Raw genomic sequence first — 20,747 nt, 5'->3', positions numbered from 1 at the left:
AGTCAGAAGTTTCCACCAACAATCATACCAGTGCTCAAGAAGAACAGAGTGAGCTGTCTCAATGACTATCACCCGGTTGCACTCACATCCACTGTGGTGAAGTGCTTTGAGAGGTCTGTCACTGTCTAAGCCTGGAACTGAATCTGCTGCCTATTGCCACAAGTCTACATTGGATACCATCTCACTGGCTCTCCACTTGGCCTTGGATCACCTGGACAATAATGGTACCTACGTCAGGCTGCTGTTTATTGATTACAGCTCAGTGTTCAACACAATCATACGCTCAGTTCTAATCACCAAGCTCCAAAACCTGGGCCTGTGTACCTCCATCTGCAAATTGATCCTTGACCTCCTCATTGGGAGACCACGGCCTGTGCGTATCTGAATGAACGTCTCCTTGCTGACAATCAACAGTGGCGCACCTCCTGGATGTGTGCTGAACCCACTGCTCTACTCTCTCTACACCCACGATTGTGTGCCTAGACACAGCTCAAGTGGCATCTAGAGGTTTGGCAGCGACACAACCATTGTTGGCGGAATTTCAGATGGTGACGAGGAGGTGGACGGGAGTTAAGTAGATCAGCTGGTTGAGTGGTGTTGCTCAAGAACAAGGAATTGATCGTGGATTTTGGGAAGGGTAAGTTGAGGGAACACACACCAGTCTTCATCGAGGGATCAGAAGTGGGAAGGGTGAGCAGTTTCAAGTTCCCGGGTGTCAATACCTCTGAGGATCTGTCCTTGGCCCAACATATTGATGCAATTACAAAGAAGGCACAACAGCGGCTATATTTCATTCAGTGTTTGAGGACATTTGGTAGGTGACCAAAGACTCCGACAAATTTCTACAGACGTGCTGCGGAGAGCATTGAAACTGATTGTTTCACCGTCCGGTCAGGACGGGCCAGTGGGCCGCATCGGACAAAGCTGGAGAAAGTTGTTAACTCAGCCAGCTCCATCGTGGGCACGAGCCTCCTCCCAGCATCCAGGACACCTTCAAAAGGCGTTGCCCCGAAAAGACGGCATCCATCATGAAGGATGCCCATCACTCAGGACATGTCCTGTTCTCATTGCTATCATCAGGGAGGAGATGCAGGAACCTGGACACGTGTGTGTGTGTGTGTGTGTGTACGGAATGGCATAGGGAGTGATCCCTGTGGGAAGCAAAAAGTTGCGGGGGGGGGAGAATATGTGCGTGGTGGTGGGATCCCGTTGGAGGTGGTGGAAGTTGCGGAGACTTATGTGTTGGACACAGAGGCCGGTCCCTACACGACACCATTATCTATTCATCCCTCCCAACCGATCTCCCTCCTGGCACTTACCCTTGCAAGCGGAACAAGTGCTACAACCACCACCTACACCACCTCCCTCACTTCCTTTCAGAGCCACAAACAGTTCTTCCAGGTGAGGCGACACTTCACCGGTGAGTCAGTTGTCCTCGTATACTGTGTCCCGTGCACCTGGTGTGGCCTCCTGTATATCGGCGAGACCCATCGTAGATTGAGCGACTGTTTCGCCGAGAACCCAGGCTCCGTCTGCCAGGGAAAGCGGGATCTCCCAGTGGCCACCCATTTTAATTCCGCTTCCCATCCCCATTGAGATGCGTCTATTTGTGGCCTCCGCCACTGTTGTGATGAGGCCACACTCAGGGTGGAGGAACAACGCCTTGTATTCTGTCGGGTAGCCTCCGACCTGATGGCATGAACATTGATTTCTCGAAATTCTGGTGATGGACCCCTCCCCTTCACTGTTCCCCATTCCCTTTTCCCTCTCACCTTCACTCCTTGCCTGCCCATGGCCTCCCTCTGGTGCTCCTCCCCCCTTTTCTTTCTTCCATGGCCTTTTGTCCTCTTCTGCAGTATCTCCTGCTGTTGGCGCGCTCCCTGGACACAAGCGCAGACTGTGGCCGACTGGTTGTGGATGGATGGCTGGAACTGGTGTTGGCTGACCCGGGTGTGGGTGTGCAGCTCCTGTCCAACGTCATGAGGCTGCGGGACAGGTGGGAGCAGGTCCTCACCGACCAGATTAAACTGACGGAAAGGCACGGCGGCCAGGAGGACGAGGAGAAGCTGCGTGAGCTTCGGCGCTCGAGGGAGTCATTGTGCCGGAAACTCCTGGGCTTCCTGGAGGCTGAGGTGAGGAGAGAGTGAGTTTGAAGTAATAGAGAGGTTGAGGTGAAGAGGAAAGTGGCTCTGAGATTTAATGTGACCATCCAGTTCATCAGTAACTGACAGCAACCCTGCCCTGGTGGCAGAACGAATGAGCACTGACTTTCCTCTGTCAACAGGCAGGTATCTAAGTGGCACTGTCTTCTCTGTACAGTGACAGACCCGTCCCCACTGGTACCGTACCCCGGTGTTACACAGTGACAGACCCGTCCCCACCGGTACTGTACCCCGGTGTTACACAGTGACAGACCCGTCCCCACTGGTACCGTACCCCGGTGTTACACAGTGACAGACCCATCCCCACTGGTACCGTACCCCGGTGTTGCACAGTGACAGACCCGTCCCCACTGGTACCGTACCCTGGTGTTAACACTGACAGATCTGTCCCCACCGGTACCATACCCCGGTGTTGTACAGTGACAGTCCCGTCCCCACCGGTACCGTACCCCGGTGTCGCACAGCGACAGACCCGTCCCCACCGGTACCGTACCCCGGTGTTACACAGTGACAGACCCATCCCCACTGGTACCGTACCCCGGTGTTGCACAGTGACAGACCCGTCCCCACTGGTACCGTACCCCGGTGTTGTACAGTGACAGACCCGTCCCCACCGGTACCGTACCCCGATGTTATACAGCAGCGGTCCCCAACCACTGGGCTGCAGACTGGTACCGGGCCGCGAGGAAATGATATGATTTGGCGATAGGAGTCAGCTGCACCTTTCCTCGTTCCCTGTCACACACACTGTTGAGCCATTACGCACGCGAGGTCAGCCCGCGCATCATCCATGTCAGCGCGGGAAGGAGATCAACTCCTCGAGCTTGCAAATGACGGCGGGCTGAAAAGTATGTTTGACATAACATCTCTTCCGGCATTATCGATAAAAGTCAAGGCTGAATATCCTGAGATAGCCACGAAAGCACTGAAAATGTTTCTTCCATTTCCAACATATCTCTGCAATGAATGCAACGAAAACTAAATAGACTGGACATAAGGAACCCCGTTCGAGTATCGCTGTCTCCCATCACCCCTCGATAGGACTGTCTTGTTGCAGGGAAACAAGCCCAGGGCTCCCACTGATTCAGCGATATTGGTGTGATGCAATGATTTTATATGTTCATACAGGAAAAATATGTGCTGCGTGTTTAATATCCAAACGATACTTAAAATGTTATGATGCTCTTGACTTATATAACTATATAACAATTACAGCACGGAAACTGGCCATCTCTGCCCTTCTAGTCCGTGCTGAACGCTACTCTCACCTAGTCCCAACGACTGGCACTCAGCCCATACCCCTCCATTCCTTTCCTGTCCATATACCTATCCAATTTTTCTTTAAATGATAATATCGAACCTGCCTCTACCACTTCTACTGGAAGTTCGTTCAACACTTACTTCAAGCTCCCCTGTCCTCCCCTGATAATTGACTTATCACTATATTCATGCGAGGAAAATATGTTTAATATTAAATTCGTTAGATAAACCCTTTTAGAAATGAAATTGAGTGTATTAGCTAATTATCATCTATATTCCGGTGGTGATTAACACCGCACCCTCCCCCCCCGAACAGAATCGCCAAGAGCGATTTGTAGAAAAAAATCATACACGCATGCACAGCATATGCATGCGCACTGGTGCCCTTGCAAGGCCTCATGGTCATTGTAGTCTTTCTCGGGGTAAACCCAGCGTATTTGACTGCTACTCTTGTCCGTTGGCAACCCTCCCCCCCCCCCCCCCGGTTGGCCGGTCTGCAAGAATATTGTCAATATGAAACCGGTCCGTAGTGCGAAAAAGGTTGGGAACCCCTGTTATATAGTGACAGATCCGTCCCCACCGGTACTGTACCCCAATGTTATACAGTGACAGACAGATTCCCCGCATGGGGGTGTCTGTTGTCTGACTCATTGAGGACTCTGGGCTGCTGATTAACCCTTTGCTGGCCATCCTGACCTTCTCACACAGGTACCATACTCCATTCGCCAGTTGACAGGGCTGGAGAGGCAGAACCTGTTTGTGGGGCCGCAGCTGGTGACAGACATGCCCTTGTTGGAGGTGCTGAGGGCTGGCAAGGAATGCCGTCCCCATCCACTGAAGGGAGGCCTGGCAGTGAACGACTATTTGACCTACAACTGCTTGGCGGTAAGTCTGTGTTGAGCAGGGAGCGGGTGGGTGGGGGGAAGTGGGGCAATTGAGGCAGGGAGGCATGAGGGGTGAGTGAGAGAGGGGTCAGGGTTCTCAGAGACTGAGGTGGGGAGTCAGAGCGAACCGAGAGGGCTCTGGGTGGGACTAGTGGGGAGTTAGCAGTGGTTGGGAGGCCAGAGTGTTGGCAGGTGGGCGTGAGGGGTGCATGTTGAGTGACAATCGCATGAGAGAGAAGAGTTGAGTGGGTGGGAGGGAGGGAGTGATTGCTGGAGTGTGGTGACAGCGAGGCAGGAGGTGAGAGAGTGGTGGATTGGTTGAGGAGAAGTGCTTTTTGGGAAAATCAAGACACGGGGGGAGTCCCGAGCATTGGGAATGTCACACCGGGGTGTGGGGGGGGGTTCTGGGCATTGGGAATGTCACACCGGGGTGTGGGGGGGGTTCTGGGCATTGGGAATGTCACACTGGGGTGTGGGGGGGGTTCTGGGCATTGGGAATGTCACACTGGGGTGTGGGGGGGGTTCTGGGCATTGGGAATGTCACACTGGGGTGTGGGGGGGTTCTGGGCATTGGGAATGTCACATTGGAGTGTGAGGGGGGTTCTGGGCATTGGGAATGTCACACTGGGGTGTGGGGGGGGTTCTGGGCATTGGGAATGTCACATTGGAGTGTGAGGGGGGTTCTGGGCATTGGGAATGTCACACTGGGGTGTGGGGGGGGTTCTGGGCATTGGGAATGTCACACTGGGGTGTGGGGGGGTTCTGGGCATTGGGAATGTCACACTGGGGTGTGGGGGGGGTTCTGGGCATTTAGAATGTCACACTGGCATGTGGGGGGGGTTCTGGGCATTGGGAATGTCACACTGGGGTGTGGGGGCTCCCAGGCGTTGGGAATGTCACACCGGGGTGTGGGGGATCCTGGGCATTGGGGGTGTGGGGGGTCCCGGGCATTGGGAATGTCGAGGTACAGTGCAGGGGTCCCGGCCGAATGGAGTTGGTATGTGAAACGCTGCAACCGGGGGTTGTTGGGTGGGTGTGAATTGGTTAGAGCGAAGGCATGGTGTCTGTGCTGCCTGGCTCTCTGACTGGTTGTGTGACTCTCGGCAGGGCCAGGACCTCTACAGTGGCTGTTTACGGACCTTCTGGACCTGCCCGTGCTGTGACCTCCGACTCCCCTTCACTCCCCTTGAGCGGTGGCAGCACGAGGCTGAGTGTAGAGAGAAGGTCAAGGAGGCCGAGCAGGCAGGTGAGGAGTGGGTTCAGGGCCACTGACACCTCCTAACTAACAACCATCCTCCGCTTGCCTGATACAATCATTTACCCTCCTACCGTCCTCCCCATCCTCATTTCCCTCCCCCTCCGCGCCGTCACTCTCTGCCTTGCTCTCCGCGTCTCCCTCTTTCCCCTCCGATCCCTCCGTCTTCGGTCCTCCCCCCTCCCCCTCTCTTTGGTCCCGTCTCTTCTCCCCAACAGCCTCCCTCTTCGGTCCTCAGTCCTCCCCCCCCCCTCACCCTCCCTCTCGTTTAACCCTCACGTCACCTCGTGCTGAGCAGCCCCCCCACCTCAGCTGCATCTGTTTTCTCCCCAGCCTCAGACAGCAGCCTGGGATCAGGGCCCAGCGCGAATCAGGCTCTCCTGAAGCCTTTCCACTGTGACCACTGCCAACAGGACCTGCTCCTCACCCCCACCCAGATCCTGAGGCACAAGCGGCAGCACCGGTGAGAGGTGCCGGTTCTCGGGAGCGCCGTGGCTACGGCGACGGCCTGCGGAACAACCAGAGCTCAGGATGAAGGCCAGTCGTTTCTGCGCTTACAGCCAGCGGAACAGTCGAGACTCAGGTGCAGAACGGTCTGTTGTTTCGGCGCTGAAGGCCGGTGAGAGCGGCCTGTGCTCTGGTGGAGGACGGCCGGTCATTCTCTGCGTGAGCAGCCGGTCGTTTCCTGCTTGCGCTTACCGTCAGCGGTGAGCCTGCCGGGCGGGACGGGACATGGGGGCTTGACTGGGGGTTAGCTGTTGTCCAGCGCTCTGCTGAAAAGTCAGTTGTCCCAGCTGAAATGGGTTTGCTGTGTGTACTGCATTGCCGGTCAAATCTCCCCCCCGACCTACACACAGCAGGGCGCTGAGCTCAAGCTGGGTGGTCACGTTGGTGTTAACTAAATCTGTGTACACTCGTTGAACAGATCTAAGAAACTAAAAATAAAGCACATTAACAGGCTGAGCCACACTGATGTAATTTTCCCACATTAGGACAGCGTCACTCTGTACCTCTGTCAGTTTAAGTGCTTCCTGCAGATTGTGAGATTGCATCTGTGGCTGCAGTTTCGACATGCCTACCTTATCCAGCTAACCCTGTGTGAAACAGTTGCCCCCTCAAATCTCCTCACACCCTTTAAGCCAGCCTGCTGGGGCAGGGCCGTCTCCTGCCCCCGGGGCTGCACCTCGACACCTGCAGGTGTTTGGAAGCTGTAGTTGAGAGTGGGAGGGGATGGTGGGGGTTGGAACGGAGGAGAGCTGCCGTGTCAGAATGGACATAAGTTGTTATTTATTCTTCTGTGATAACAGGTACGCTAGCTCAGTAAACACACAGGTGGCTCTTCTTGATGTTGTTCCTTCGGATCCGGTGGGCCAGCAACCAGTACAGACTGTTGTTGATGTTGCTCGGCGAGACCTCCAGGGCCACCATTTCTAAGCTCATGTCCCACAGGGCCTTGGCCGAACAGGCGTCCTGGGCATAGTAGGAAACTTCTCTCTGCACGCAGTCACTGTGGGCCAGGCGTCAGGAAGAGGAGGTTGGTGGGGGGGAGGGAGGGGTGAGAGAGGAAGGGTGGAGGGAAGAAATGAGGGAGCAGGGAGGAGGGGTGATCAGAAAGAAGTGGAGATCAGCCTCCGTTTGGTCAGACTAAGTGTCTTTTATTTTGTGACCTGCAAAGGGGGTGGAAGAGACCAGCACAGACACTTCAATACAAAAGAATCCCATCCAATAACCTCCCCACAGATCTTCACCTGTGGTTAGATCAGGGAAAGCTACTCCGAGTCTCAGACAAGGACCAAAGAGCTGGATTCCAGTGATCGGCTGTGAGTGATTGCCCCTTGGACTGTGCCTAGCCTAGGAACAGTCACACCAGGCACAAATTGATATGTCTATGGGTGTGCACGTTATTGTCCCACCAGGACAGTGTCCTGGGCCCAACCACCTTCAGAGTGACCTTCCGTATGAAATGGGACATGCACTGACGATTCTATTTCCATCTCCTCAGTCCGTACCTCTAGCCTGACGGAGACAATGTGCAGGCTTGGCTGAGGAGTCACAGAGTGCGTCTGTTCCCAATCAGCCATTCATTGGTACTCTCCTTATGTTTTGTGTGATTTTCGGATCCAGAGTAACAATTATTTTGTGGTTTTTTTTATAGACTTCTGTACAAGAAGTGTCATTAAACAATCTTGAAAGATGGTTTTGTGATTCGGTGTCTGTGACCAGTGCTGTGACCATTGTTGTGATCTACGTATATTCATAAACTTGAATGTGAATGTAGGAGGTTTGATTATGTTTGCGGAAGACGTGGATAGTGAAGGTGGAACTCCAAGTTCTGGACTTGAATTATGAGGGGAGGGTGGAGAATTTTGGATGTGAGTTGTGGGTGAGTTATGGGCAGGGATTGGAAACACTAGGATGTGAGTTGTGGATGAGTTGTAGTAACAGTTGTGGATAGTAACAGGGACATAGAAGAGCAGGGAGGGAGACAGATTCTGGAAAGGTGTAATAATAACAGGTTTGTCATGGTGGGAGATTTTAATTTCCCAAATATCGATTGGCATCTCCCTAGAGTGAGGGGTTTAGATGGGGTGGAGTTTGTTCGGTGTGTTCAGGAAGGTTTCCTGACATAATATGTAGATAAGCCTACAAGAGGAGAGGCTGTACTTGATCTGGTATTGGGAAATGAACCTGGTCAGGTGTCAGGTCTTTCAGTGGGAGAGCATTTTGGAGATAGTGATCACAATTCTATCTCCTTTACCATAGCATTGGAAGAGGATAGAAATAGACAAGTTAGGAAAGCGTTTAATTAGAGTAAGGGGAAATATGAAGCTATCAGCAGGAAATTGGAAGCATAAATTGGGAACAGATGTTCTCAAGGAAATGTGGCAAATGTTCAGGGGATATTTGCGTGGAGTTCTGCATAGGTACATTCCAATGAGACGGAAAGGATGGTTGGGTACAGGAACTGTGGTGTACAAAGGCTGTTGTAAATCTAGTCAAGAAGAAAAGAAAAGCTTACGAAAGGTTCAAAAAACTAGGTAATGATAGAGATCTAGAAGATTACAAGGCTAGCAGGAAGGAGCTTAAGAATGACATTAGGAGAACCAGAAGGGGCCATGAGAAGGCCTTGGTGGACAGGGTTAAGGAAAACCTCAAGGCATTTTGCAAGAATGTGAAGAGCAAGAGGATAAGACGTGAGAGAATAGCACCAATCGTGTGACAGTGGAAAAGTGTGTATGGAACCGGAGGAGATAGCAGAGGTACTTAATGAATACGTTGCTTCAGTATTCAATATGGAAAAGGATCTTGGCAATTGTTGGGATGATTTACAGTGGATTGAAAAGCTTGAACATATAGTCATTAAGAAAGAGGATATGCTGGAGAATTTGGAAAGCATCAAGTTGGATAAGACACCGGGACCGGAGGAGATGTACCCCAGGCTACTGTGAGAGGTGTAGGAGGAGATTGCTGAGCCTCTGGCAATGATCTTTGCGTCATCAGTGGGGACAGGAGAGACTCTGGAGGATTAGAGGGTTGCAGATGTTGTTCTCTTATTCAAGAAAGGGGGTAGAGATAGCCCGGGAAATTATAGACCAGTGAGTCTTACTTCGGTGGTTGGTAAGTTGATGGAAAAGATCCTGAGAGGCTGCATTTATGAACATTTGGCGAGGCATAATAAGATTAGGAATAGTCAGCATAGCTTTGTCAAAGGCAGGTCGTGCCTTACGAGCCTGATTGAATTTTTTTTTTGAGGATGTGACTAAACACGTTGATGAAAGTAGAGCAGTAGATGTAGTGTATATGGATTTCAGCAAGGCATTTGATAATGTATCCCATGCAAGGCTTATTGAGAAAGTAAGGAGGAATGGGATCCAAGGAGACCTTGTTTTGTGGATCCAGAATTGGCTTGCCCACAGAAGGCAAAGAGTGGTTGTAGACGGGTCATATTCTGCATGGAGGTTGGTGACCAGTGGTGTGCCTCAGGGATCTGTTCTGGGACCCCTTCTCTTTGTCAATTTTATAAATGACCTGGATGAGGAAGTGGAGGGATGGGTTAGTAAATTTGCTGATGACACAAAGATTGAGGGTGTTGTGGATAGTGTGGAGGGCTGTCAGAGGTTATAGCGGGACATTGATAAGATGCAAAACTGGGCTGAGAAGTGGCAAATGGAGTTCAACCCAGATAAGTGGTTCATTTTGGTAGGTTAAATATGATGGCAGAATATAGTATTAATGGTAAGACTCTTGGCAGTGTGGAGGATCAGAGGGATCTTGGGGTCCGAGCCCATAGGACACTCAAAGCTGCTGTGCAGGTTGACTCTGTGGTTAAGAAGGCATATGGTGCATTGGCCTTCATCGGCCGTGGGATTGAGTTTAAGAGCGGAGAGGTAATGTTACAGCTATATAGCACTCTGGTCAGACCCCACTTGGAGTACTGTACTCAGTTCTGGTCACCTCACTACAGGAAGGATGCGGAAACCATAGAAAGGGTGCAGAGGAGATTTACAAGGATGTTGCCTGGATTGGGGAGCATGCCTTATGAGAATAGGTTGAGTGAACTCGGCCTTTTCTCCTTGGAGTGGTGGAGGATGAGAGGTGACCTGACAGAGGTGTATAATATTATGAGAGGTATTGATCATGTGAATAGTCAGAGGCTTTTTCCCAGGGCTGAAATGGCTAACATGAGAGGACACAGTTGGAAGGTGCTTGGAAGTCGGTACAGAGGAGATGTCAGGGGTAAGTTTTTTACGCGGAGAGTGGTGCGTGCAAGGAATGGGATGCCGGCGATGGTGGTGGAGGTGGATACGATAGGGTCTTTTAAGAGACTGGTGGATGGGTACATGGAGCTTAGAAAAATAGAGGGTTATAGGTAACCCTAGGTAATTTCCAAAGTAAGTACATGTTTGGCACAGCATTGTAGACCAAAGGGCTTGTATTGTGCTGTAGGTTTTCTATGTTCTATGTTATGGGGAGGGATTGGAGAAATTGTGTCCTGTTAGAGGTATGAAAAGTTATAAGAGGCATTGATAGCATAGACAGTGGAGCCTTTTTTCCTTGGTAGTGGTATCAAAACCAAGAGGGATTAAATTTAATTTTAGAGGGGGGTTTAGTGAAGCTTCAGAGAAGGTTAGACGGGGTTCAGTGGAGGTTTAGGATCCCAGGATTGAATGGCTTGTCATATGAAGATTTTTGACGCTCTGGGTCTGCATTCACTGAATTCAGAGGAATGGAGGGGTGTGTGGGGGGACCTGATTTAAACCTATCGAAGGCCTTGATGCAGTGGATGTGGAGAGGATCTTTCCTATGGTGAGGATCTTGGACCGGAGGACACAGCTTTAGGATGAAGGAGCAGTGGAGTCCGGGGGCAGCCACTGCATTTAAGAGATGTTTAGACATTTACGGACAGGGACGTGCACAGACAGGGGGACCTTGCAGCGGCAGAAGGGCAAAGTACTTGGCATGGATGAGTTGAGTCGTTGGGCTCATTTCTGTGACTCTCAGAAAGTGATGGTGACTGTAAGGCAGGAACAGAAGAGCGAGGCTGTGGAGGGATCTGCTCCTGTCCTAAGAGCTCACCTGAAATATTGACCAGTGACCCCTTCCAGGTCAGGTGCCACGGCACAGTGGATGCTGGTCTGAGCCCCTTGCTTGGGCGTCTTTAGGCAGAAGTAGAACGGAGCCAACATCAGACGGATGAAGAGGGGTTGATGCCACATCATGGACCTGAGCATATTAGTCCAGACCAGACCAGGGTGCACCGCATTCACAGTAACGCCGGCCCCTGAGAGCACAAATACCAATCAAACACATCCCCTCCCTGGTATCTTCCCACCTCGTACCACACACTCAAGGAGAGGCTAGACTGCAAGCTAACTCTACACCAGGAGTTCCCAACCTTATGTACACCAAAGTCCCCTTCCATTGTCCGATAGGTCCGTGGACACCAGGTTGGAAACCCTTGTAACTCTACACCGTCCCATCACACATGCCAAGGGTTTTCACAGTGAAGATCCAATCACACAATCCCAGGGTCAGTCACAGCGTGAAGATCCCTCCATACCATACCATCAGACACTCCCAGGGTCAGACAGAGAGAATCTTTGTCCGCACCACCCAATCACACACTCCTGGAGTCAGCTCCCTTCACATTATCCCATTAAACACTCCTGAGGTCAGACACAGTGAGTCTCCCTCTACTCCATTCCATGTCACATTCCTAGGATTTTCAGAGTGAAGTTCTGTCCGCACAATAGAAGGAAACTCGCTCTGTATCTGACCCCAAGAGCGCGTGATGGGATGCTGTAAACGGAACTTCACTCTGTGTCTGACTCCGGGATTGTGAGATGGGATGGCGTGGAGGGAGCTCCCTCTACACTGTCCGATAGCATTTTCCTAGGATTTTCAGAGTGAAGCTCCAGCCACACCGTCACATCACGTAACCCCAGGGTCAGACACAAGAGTGAATCTCCCTCTACACCGTCCTATTACACATGCCCGGGGTCAGGCAGAGTGAAGTTCTCAGTACACTGTCCTGTCACACACTCCTGGGGTCAGTCACAGTGTCCTTTCACACACTGGCAGGCATACAGTGCGTTAATGTAACCTGATGCTGTCAAGATTTGCAGGAAAATTGTCATTATCTGAAATTGCTGGAGATTCTTAGTTTGCTCGTTATGGTTCCAAGGAGTCATGGGAACATAGAACCCTACAGCAGAAACGGTCCCTTCAGACCGTTGCGTGCCAAAATCTTTCTCTATGACCTTACCTACCTGTGATGCCACTTTCAAGGAATTATAGATCTGTATACCCAGATCCCTCTGTTCTACAACACACCTCAGTGCTGCCCTATACACTGCATGGACCTACTCTAGTTTGTCTTCCCAAAATGCAACACTTACAATTGTCTGTATTAAATTGCATCTGCCATTTTCTGGCTGGTTCACATTCTAATCCAAGCTTTGACAGTCTTCCTTGTTGTCGTCTTCAAATTTGCTGATCCAGTTAACCACGTTATCATCTAGATCATTGATATAGATGACAAACAATAATGGACCTAGCATGATCCCTTCAGCACTCCACTTGTCACACGCTTCCAGTTAGAGAGGCAACCTCTACTACCACTCTCTGGTTTCTCCCACAAAGCCAACGTCTAATCAAATTTACTACCTAATGCCAAGCAACTGAACCGTCTTGACCAACGTACCACATGGGAGCTTGTCAAAGGCCTTGCTAAAGAACAGGTAGATAACATCCACTGTCTTGTCTTCTTCAACTTTGCTGGTAACATCCTCAAAAAATCTGTAAGGTTGGTTAGACACGACCTACCACACATGAAGTCATGTTGACTATCTCTAATCAGTCCATGTCTATCCAAATACTCATATATTCGGTCCCTGAGAATACCTTCCAATAACTTTTCCTCTACTGATGTCAGGCTCACCGGCCAATAATTTCCTGGCTTATACTTGGAGCCTTTCTAAAACAACGGAATAATATTAACTAAGGACACGTGCAACTAAGGACATTTTAAATACCCTTGCAATCTCTACACTAACTTCTCAGGGGCTGAAGGGACATCGTGTCAGGCCCTGGGGATTTATCCACCCCAATTTGCCTCAGGACAGAAAACATCTCCTCCTGTGTAATCTGGATAGGTCCATGATCTGGCTGCTGCTTTGCCTCACTTCTGTAGACTCTTGTGTCTGTCTCATGAGTAAATACAGATGCTCTCCCATCTCTTTCAGCCCCATGTACAGAGTACAGCTGATCTTCCAGAGGGCCAATTTTATCCCTTGCAATCCTTTTGCTCTTAATATGTCTGTTGAAGTCCTTGGGAATTTCCTCCACCTTGTCTGCTAAAACGAACTCGTGCCTTCTTTGTGTTCTCTTGCATTTCTTATATTCCTCAACTACCTTATTGGTTTCTGCCTGCCTATAGTTGCCCTGCACCTCCTTTTCATTAACCAGGGCCTCATTATCTCTCAAACCTTTTCCATAGATTCTGCCTGGTTTGCTGCTTCCCTCCAGCATTTTGTGTGTGTTCCCCAAACCTGTCGTCCTTGCCTTTTATTCTGACAGGGACATACAAACTGTGATCTCAAAATTTCACTTGTGAAGGCCTCCTGTTTAAAGAGTACACCTTTGCCAGAAAACAACCTGTCCCAATCCACACTTGCCAGACCCTTTCTGATACCATCAAAATTAGCCTCTCTCCAATTTAGAATCTCAACCCGATGACCAGACCTATCCTTCTCCATAATTATCTTGTAACTAATGGCATGGTGATCATGGGATACAAAGTATTCCCCAACACAATTTTGTTTCTTCACCTGCCTCATTCCCCAGTCGGAGATTTTGTATCACACTCTCTCTCTAGTTGCGACTTCTATGTACTGATTAAGGAAACTTGAACACATTTGACAAACTCTAGCCCCAGTCAATATGAGGAAAATTAAATCACCGTCTGTTTCGTGCATTCTTTCTACAGTGTTGTTCCTCTAAATCCGGCGGAATGTTGGGTAGTAGGTTGGCTGGGTAAGTCAACAAATTTCATGACACACGCCGGTGATAATAAACCTGATTCTGTAAGATAATCATTCTAATTACTCAGCTCCACCCATAAAGCCTCGCTAGACTAGAGTTCTCCAGTCTGTCCTGATGGAGCACGCCTGTGACATCTTCCCGGTCTAGTAACGCCACCCCTCCTCCCTTAATCCCTCTAGCTCTATCACAACCAACACAATGAAACCTGGGAATACTGAGCTGCCAGTCCTGTTCTCCTGCAACCGAACCTCAGTGAGGGCTACAATGTCATAATTCCATGTGTTGATCCACGCCCTGAGCATCCTACAATACTCTTGCATTGAAATATAGGCAGATCAGAACATTACACCCACTATGTTCAAAGTTCCGTTAACAGCATCTTTCCCCACTATCTGCTCTGGCCCCGTTCACCTGTACCTGCCCTCCCCCTCATCTCCCAGGTTAACCTTGCAGGTGCTGAGCGAGTTCCCGGGTGAAGAGGACGTTCGCCAACTTGCTCTGGCAGTGTGCCAACAGGGAATCATAGCGCTCGTTCATGTTGATGTCGTTGAAGCGAATCCTGCCTGTGAGAGGAATGGAGGGGAGAGGGGAGGTGAGGCGGGGTGACAGGAATGGAGAGACAGAGAGAAGGGCTTCGGCGCTCCTCCATACTGCCGCACCCACAGCGCGGCACTCCCACCTTACCACCCCTCCCACAGCGCGGTGCTCCCTCCTCAGCGCCCCATCCACAGCACGGCACTAACTCCCCGTTATCCTACCCCCACCTATTCTCTTTCTCCCCGCCCCCCCCATCACCTTTCCACCCACCTGCCACCTTACCCCAGCCTCTCACCGAGGCAGCCGGCCCGTCTGGCGACGTTCGTGATGCGGCTCGGCGTGTTGCTGTTCCCCAGACTATCCCCACCTTACCCCCACCCCTGCCCATCAACAAGGCCCCCCCCCCTCACCGAGGTGGTGTGCCCGGCTGGCAACGTTGATGACGCGGCTCGGCGCGCCGCGTTTCAGCGGTTCCAAAAGCAGGATGGTCAGCAGGAAGTGGCCAAAATGGTTGACACCGATCTGCAGTTCAAAGCCGTCCTCTGTCACCTGCCTCGGACCAATGGGAGCCCCTGGGCAGGGGGAAAGGAGATGGAAGGGGGTGCAGATAGAGGGGGCTTAGGTGCAATGTGGTGAGAGAGGGGAGGAGTGAGAGGAAGTGAGAAAGAGGTGGCGAGGGGAGGAATGTGAGAGAGAGTGTGAAAGGTGGCAAAGGGAAGAGTGGGAGAGAAGGTGTGTGATAGAGGGAGGTGGTGAGGAGAGAGAAAGGGAGTGGACGGTAGCGAGAAAGAGAGGGAGGTGTTGAGGGGAGGAAAGGGAGAGAGGGAGTATTGAGGGGAGTGAGAGAAAGAGGTGGTGGTTAGGTGTGTGACGGGAGAAGTGGGTGGACAGTGGAATGGTGAGGGGAGGGGGTGATAAAAGACGGTGAAAGGAGATGAGAGGTGAGTAGGCGGGAGTGAAAGAAAAGATGGAGACGGAGAAAGAGAGGAGGTGAGGATGACGAGAGAGAAGATGTTCAAAGCCCACAATGTTGGCTCTTCAGTTCGGTACTGAATTGCTAATCATGACCTGATCCCACACTCAATACCGACCAATTCCTTTCAAATACAGAGCTTTCAGCTGAACTGCCGTTTATTGTGAGCGAGTAATCGGTTTTAGTACTCCGTTCGAGTTGGTGTACTGATTGGTGTCCCCAGCCTGGGATCGGCGCGGGAACACCCGCTGCGCTGTAGTATGTATGAATGAGCTGGACATCGGAGGTGCGATGGTGAGTTTGTGCGTGACGTGAATGCCGGCGGTGGTGTGGACATTGAGGAAGGTTGAGCCTGCAACGGAAGAGAGGTAGAGGCAGGGTGGAAGCGCAGAAAGGACTGTGCAGGATGCACACGGGGGCGGTAGAACCGTGAACGGTGTACACGCGTGATGGAAGGACCGTGGAGAATTCACACGGGGTCGGTAGAACCGTGACGGGTGTACTGGTGTCATGGAAGGACTGTGGAGAATGCACACGGGGGCGGTAGAACCGTGAAGGGTGTACACGCGTGATGGAAGGACTGTGGAGAGCGTGCACAGGGGATCAGATGTGCGGAGGGACCCCCGAGGTACGGGTTGACAGGTCTGGCAGGTCAGGGACGGACTACCGAGGTGCGACACGATATAACCGCTGTAGAGTGTGGCCAGTGTTGTCGCAGTATTGGTGAAGTTGTGCTGGAGAAAGTATAGAGGAGATTCCCCAGGCTTGTTTGGAGGAGAAACTGCCATCGATTCGCCCCAAGGTGCCCTTTTCACCTATTTACTACCCTCCCTCTCCCCTCCCCACTACCCTCCCCCCGTCTCGCTCTCCCCTTTCCCTGTCCCTCTCTGCTTCCCTTCGTCTTCCCCCTTTTCTCCTCCCCATTCTCCCTCTACTTCCTTTCCCTGCTCCCATTTCCCCTTCATTGCTCCTCCTCACTCCTCCTCTCCCTCCTCCCTCTGCCTCTCTACCCCCTTCTGCTGTTCCTCCCTTCCTTCTCCCAACCGCATCCCTCTTCACATCTCCCCGCGCCCCCCCCCCCCCCCGCCGCCTGACGCGGCACCGACCTGCGTTGTTGATGAGCACATCGATCTTGCCCTCGGTCTCGGCAATTTCCCTGGCAAAGCCGTGCACGGACTGGATGGAGGCCAGGTCCAGCTGGGACACCAGGACCTGCTCGTTCCCCGTGCTGGCCCGCAACTCCTCCGCAACCTCCTCGCTGCGCGCCATGTCCCGGCAGGCCATGATTACACGTGCTCCTGTGGCAGGGCAGCAGGTCCTCAGGGATGAAGGGTCGGGGGGGGGGGTGGAGAGAGAGAGAGGGGAGGGAGGGAGGTGATTGGGGGAGGGGAGAAACGTGAGGGGCCAGAGGAAGGTGGAGGAGGGGTAGGGTGAGAAGTAGGGGAAGGAATGAAAGAGAGGGGAGAACAGCGGGAGAAGAAAGGGGGAGGGATCGAGGAGTACGTGAGGAAGTAGGGAAATGGTGGAGGTTGAGTGAGTAGGGAGGCAGGAGGGAAGACGAGGGCAACAATGAGTGAGTGGAGGATGGACCAGCGAGATGAACAGAGAGGGGGAGAATCGGGCTATGGGGGTTGGTGCCGTATGATTTAAGGTTGCAGGTGGGGAAGGCGGGTGGGGGGGGGGAACAGATCTGCGTGGGTTGGGGGTTTAAGGTCAGGATTGAGTTGGTGCCCAAGTGTCCGGGGGGGGGGGTAGATGAAGGAAGGTGCCCATCTCCAGTTTATTGCCACGTCCGGGTCCGTACCTGGGTGGACGCTCCGCGTATACCTACCTCTCCTCGCTAGGTCTCTGGCCGTCTCCTTTCCAATGCCGCTGTTGGCGCCGGTGATGATCACGGTTTTCCCGTCCATCCGCTTGGTGCATCGGCAGACGCCTCCCGCGAACCAGTAACGTAAGACCAGGAAGCTTGTTCCTTGGGAATAACGCAGTGTATATAGTCTCCCCGAATTTCTGTCTGTTCCAGACCTCTTCCGCCTCCTCCCTCCCCAACCACTCCTCTCCCCATCGATCCCTGCCAGGCCGGGGCTCAGTGACACAGCCGCTGGAGGCGGTTCTCAGGCCGGGTCTCGGTTACTCGACCATTACGCCTGCGAGCAGCGGGATCTAGTCAGCATCCAGGCAAAGTGACCAGTGGGCTTCACACCCTAATGACCGGCTGCAACAAGAGAGGGCCTGACCGCCCACTCCTGAGTCCCCATGAACGGTGGTTCCCGTTAACCAGAGACACGGATACTCTGATAGCTGCCTCACTCCGGCCTTCCCACAGATAACCGTGCTGTCAGCGTCGGCCACGCAGTCATCTCAGAGGCCTGCGCCACTTACAGTCCTCAATCACATGAAGCCCCAAGTGGAGGACCATACAATCTGTCCCAAATTCCGCACAGTGGAGGGGGCGCCGCCGCGTTGCGGGAGGGGTGTTGGGGAGGAGGCGCCGCGGGAGGTGCGGTGAGGCGGAAGGAGGAGGGTAATTCGAGGGCCCATGAATCTTATCGGCTAAAGATCTTGGGTGATACTCGGGGGGAGAGCGAGGGTGTGGGGAGTGTCCGGGCCCGAAGAATCTGCGCTGTGCCCCATAGTCCATTATTTTCTTAAGGGACATGGGGCGGGGGCGGTGGGAGGTGACGGGACCGCCAGTGCTGTTGCCGAGAGTGGGCTCTTGCTATGCGCGCGTGTCCAGGTAGAGGACCGCGCAGCCCTCACCTGTGATGGCCACTCCGGTGATGAAGTAGGCATGCTGGGACAGGAGTCGGAAGGCACACTTGAGGTAGCGGCAGGAGACACTGGCTGTGGCAGCGGCTGCCTCGTCGGGCCTGATCACGAGGATCCGTCTCATGGTGTTCATGCCAACGGCCAGCACCATACAGGCTGCAAGCCAGCCTATATACACTGAGCACCAATCTCCGGCCACTGGCCACCTCCCTGGGCAGTAACTGTCGCCAGGGCAACTGTTGCTGGGTGGCAGTGGGAGCCGGTGACAATTCGCCCCCTTGCTGACATCATACTCGACATCACCGACCCTTCTGACCAATTAGATTGTCTCATCGCAATGACTGGTAGAAATAGTCTCTGTGCTCCCTCACCACTCCTCCCACAGCATGGCGCTCCCTCGTCGCCCACCATCCGCAGCGAGCCGCTCCCTCCTCGCCGCCCCTCCCGCAGTGCGGCGCAGCCTCACCACCATTTTGTATAACAAACGAACAAAGCAAGTACAATAGTTAGTGAATTCATATTAAAATCAGTTATCATAATTACCAATAACGCACTCAATTCATTGGGGTGCCCGCCGTATCCGGAAATCTCCCACTGTATCATAATGATCGCATACTCTCTCTCCAAAGACACCCTGGCACGCATGTAGCCCGGGAAGAGGGACAGGGAGTCGTCTCGGCCAGAGACCTCGACAGACCACTGCCTGGACCATCAAATGCCATCTTGGCCAGACCCAGGAGAAGATCCTCCGACGGACACCCCCCTCCTTACCGGGTGCCCATAAACCAGGAGCGCGGGACTGAAGTGCAGGGAGAACTTGAGGAGCGTCCCCTTCAGATATTCAAACAGGGGCCGCAACCTCTCGCACACCATGGAGACATGGGACACTGCCTCCTCACGTCCACAGACAGGACAGGTGGACGGGGTATCAGTGAACCTGTGCAACTCCCTCCACCCCAGGTCCCCAGTTGGACAGGGGAGAAAGCCCCTGCAGTGAGAGACTTCCACTGGGGAGAACCGCTCACCGCCTGATGGTAGGACAGACCGCCACGGCGTGTCCGGATGACGGGTATAGGCAATGAACTGTGCAAGAGCAGCCCATACAGGAACTGTCTCGGCGCGTCGTGGGTATCTCCGCGAGGCGGTTCATGCTGGTCTGGGACCGGCTTCTTGAGATCGAGGGGGAATGGGACCCCCGAGCAGAGCTGAGACCGGAGCCACTACGCACCCCCCCCCCCCGCCGCTCTCACCGTGGCGGGATGGGGAATGATCTCTCCCGCAGCCCGAGCGCTGACCCCTGTAGGCGCAGAGGCACTCTGACCGGAGGAGACCCTTTCCAGGCCAGCAATGTCTCCCGGTAAAAACCTGGCAGTTCCCGCATAGCGGCGTGGCTGCCGCTCACAGCAGGGAGCCAAGAACCCTCCCGAAGGCAGAGCTCCCGAAGTAGACAGTGTGTCGCCTGCGCATTAGGGTTAGGGTAATGCTCAGTGCGCATGTACCTGTTCAGGGTCCTGAGGCGAAAGGCTGCCGACTGGGTACATTTTCACACTGACCACCCTCCGCAGTCAAGGACTCAGGACCACAGCAGCGACCCGCTGCCTCCCTGTTGCTCCACCCAACTTCCTCTGGATTCTGGCGGCAAATACAGTGAACGGGACTGAAGTGACCAGCCGGTACCGAAGCATGGAGCCTAGCAGCCGGTTGATGACCAACGCCCTGCCCCGCTAGGAGATTGTGCGGAGTAGACCCGGCCAGCGTCCCAGCCGGGCAGACAGTTTTGCCAATCAAGTCTCCGAGGTGAAGCTTAGGTAGACCCCCAGATGGAGGGGATGCATGGTGCTCCACTCCAATGGTCTTAGTTCCTCTGACAGCGAGTCCATCCATTACTAAAAATCAGAGCTCGTTCTCCAGATGACCCTGGAGGAGGTACAGAACTTAGTGAACTGGTACTCAGAGAATAACCTGTCTCTTAATACAGCAAAGACTAAAGAGCTAATTATCAATTTTGGAAAGTCACGGGATGACGAGTGCGCTCCAGTCTACATTAACGGAGACATAGTGGAGAGAGTGTCCAGTTTCAGGTTTCTGGGAATACACATCTCAGAAGACCTTACATGGTCCACTAACACCAGTACGATAGTTAAGAAAGCACAGCGACGCTTGTTTTTCCTCAGGACGCTGACGAAAGCTGGTCTACCTGAACAGATGCTGGTGACCATTTACCGCTGCACCATAGAGAGCATCTTAACAAACTGCATCTCTGTGTGGTATCTCAGTTGTACAGCAGCTGATAGGAAAGCACTTCAGCGGGTCGTCTCTAGCGCGCAGAAGATCATCGGGACACAGCCCCCAGCCCTGGAGGA

At 52.8% G+C, this 20,747-nt stretch overlaps 2 protein-coding genes across 4 annotated transcripts in view; one reads left to right on the top strand and one right to left on the bottom strand.

Moving 5' to 3' along the window:
• The window catches only part of dhx34 (DEAH (Asp-Glu-Ala-His) box polypeptide 34), a 40,647-nt gene extending 33,796 nt beyond the window's left edge, over positions 1 to 6,851 (top strand). The window contains exons 12-15 of the mRNA XM_063035467.1: positions 1,857 to 2,132; positions 4,131 to 4,307; positions 5,414 to 5,552; positions 5,895 to 6,851. Of these exons, the coding sequence (XP_062891537.1) occupies positions 1,857 to 2,132; positions 4,131 to 4,307; positions 5,414 to 5,552; positions 5,895 to 6,028 (726 nt within the window). The 3' untranslated portion in view covers positions 6,029 to 6,851. The remainder of the gene's footprint in view (positions 1 to 1,856; positions 2,133 to 4,130; positions 4,308 to 5,413; positions 5,553 to 5,894) is intronic.
• Positions 6,852 to 6,875: 24 nt separating this feature from the next.
• LOC134339129 (retinol dehydrogenase 12-like) lies at positions 6,876 to 19,314 on the bottom strand. Of its 3 annotated transcripts, XM_063035468.1 has the most exons (7): positions 18,756 to 19,314; positions 17,447 to 17,587; positions 16,722 to 16,913; positions 15,053 to 15,214; positions 14,552 to 14,668; positions 11,139 to 11,343; positions 6,876 to 7,068 (listed from the first exon to the last, which is right to left on the bottom strand). In XM_063035468.1, exons 1-7 carry the CDS (start codon positions 18,793 to 18,795, stop codon positions 6,879 to 6,881), a joined length of 1,047 nt encoding a protein of 348 aa, XP_062891538.1. In that variant the 5' UTR covers positions 18,796 to 19,314; the 3' UTR covers positions 6,876 to 6,878. The 3 variants fall into 3 exon arrangements, with proteins under 3 accessions (XP_062891538.1, XP_062891539.1, XP_062891540.1); XM_063035469.1 differs by lacking the exons at positions 15,053 to 15,214; positions 18,756 to 19,314 and adding an exon at positions 18,376 to 18,598; XM_063035470.1 differs by lacking the exons at positions 16,722 to 16,913; positions 18,756 to 19,314 and adding an exon at positions 18,376 to 18,598.
• Positions 19,315 to 20,747: the final 1,433 nt, after the last annotated feature.

Source organism: Mobula hypostoma, chromosome 28 (genome assembly GCF_963921235.1).
Source record: "Mobula hypostoma chromosome 28, sMobHyp1.1, whole genome shotgun sequence".
Taxonomy (NCBI): domain Eukaryota; kingdom Metazoa; phylum Chordata; class Chondrichthyes; order Myliobatiformes; family Myliobatidae; genus Mobula; species Mobula hypostoma.
This window is presented reverse-complemented; position numbering and strand designations above follow the sequence as displayed.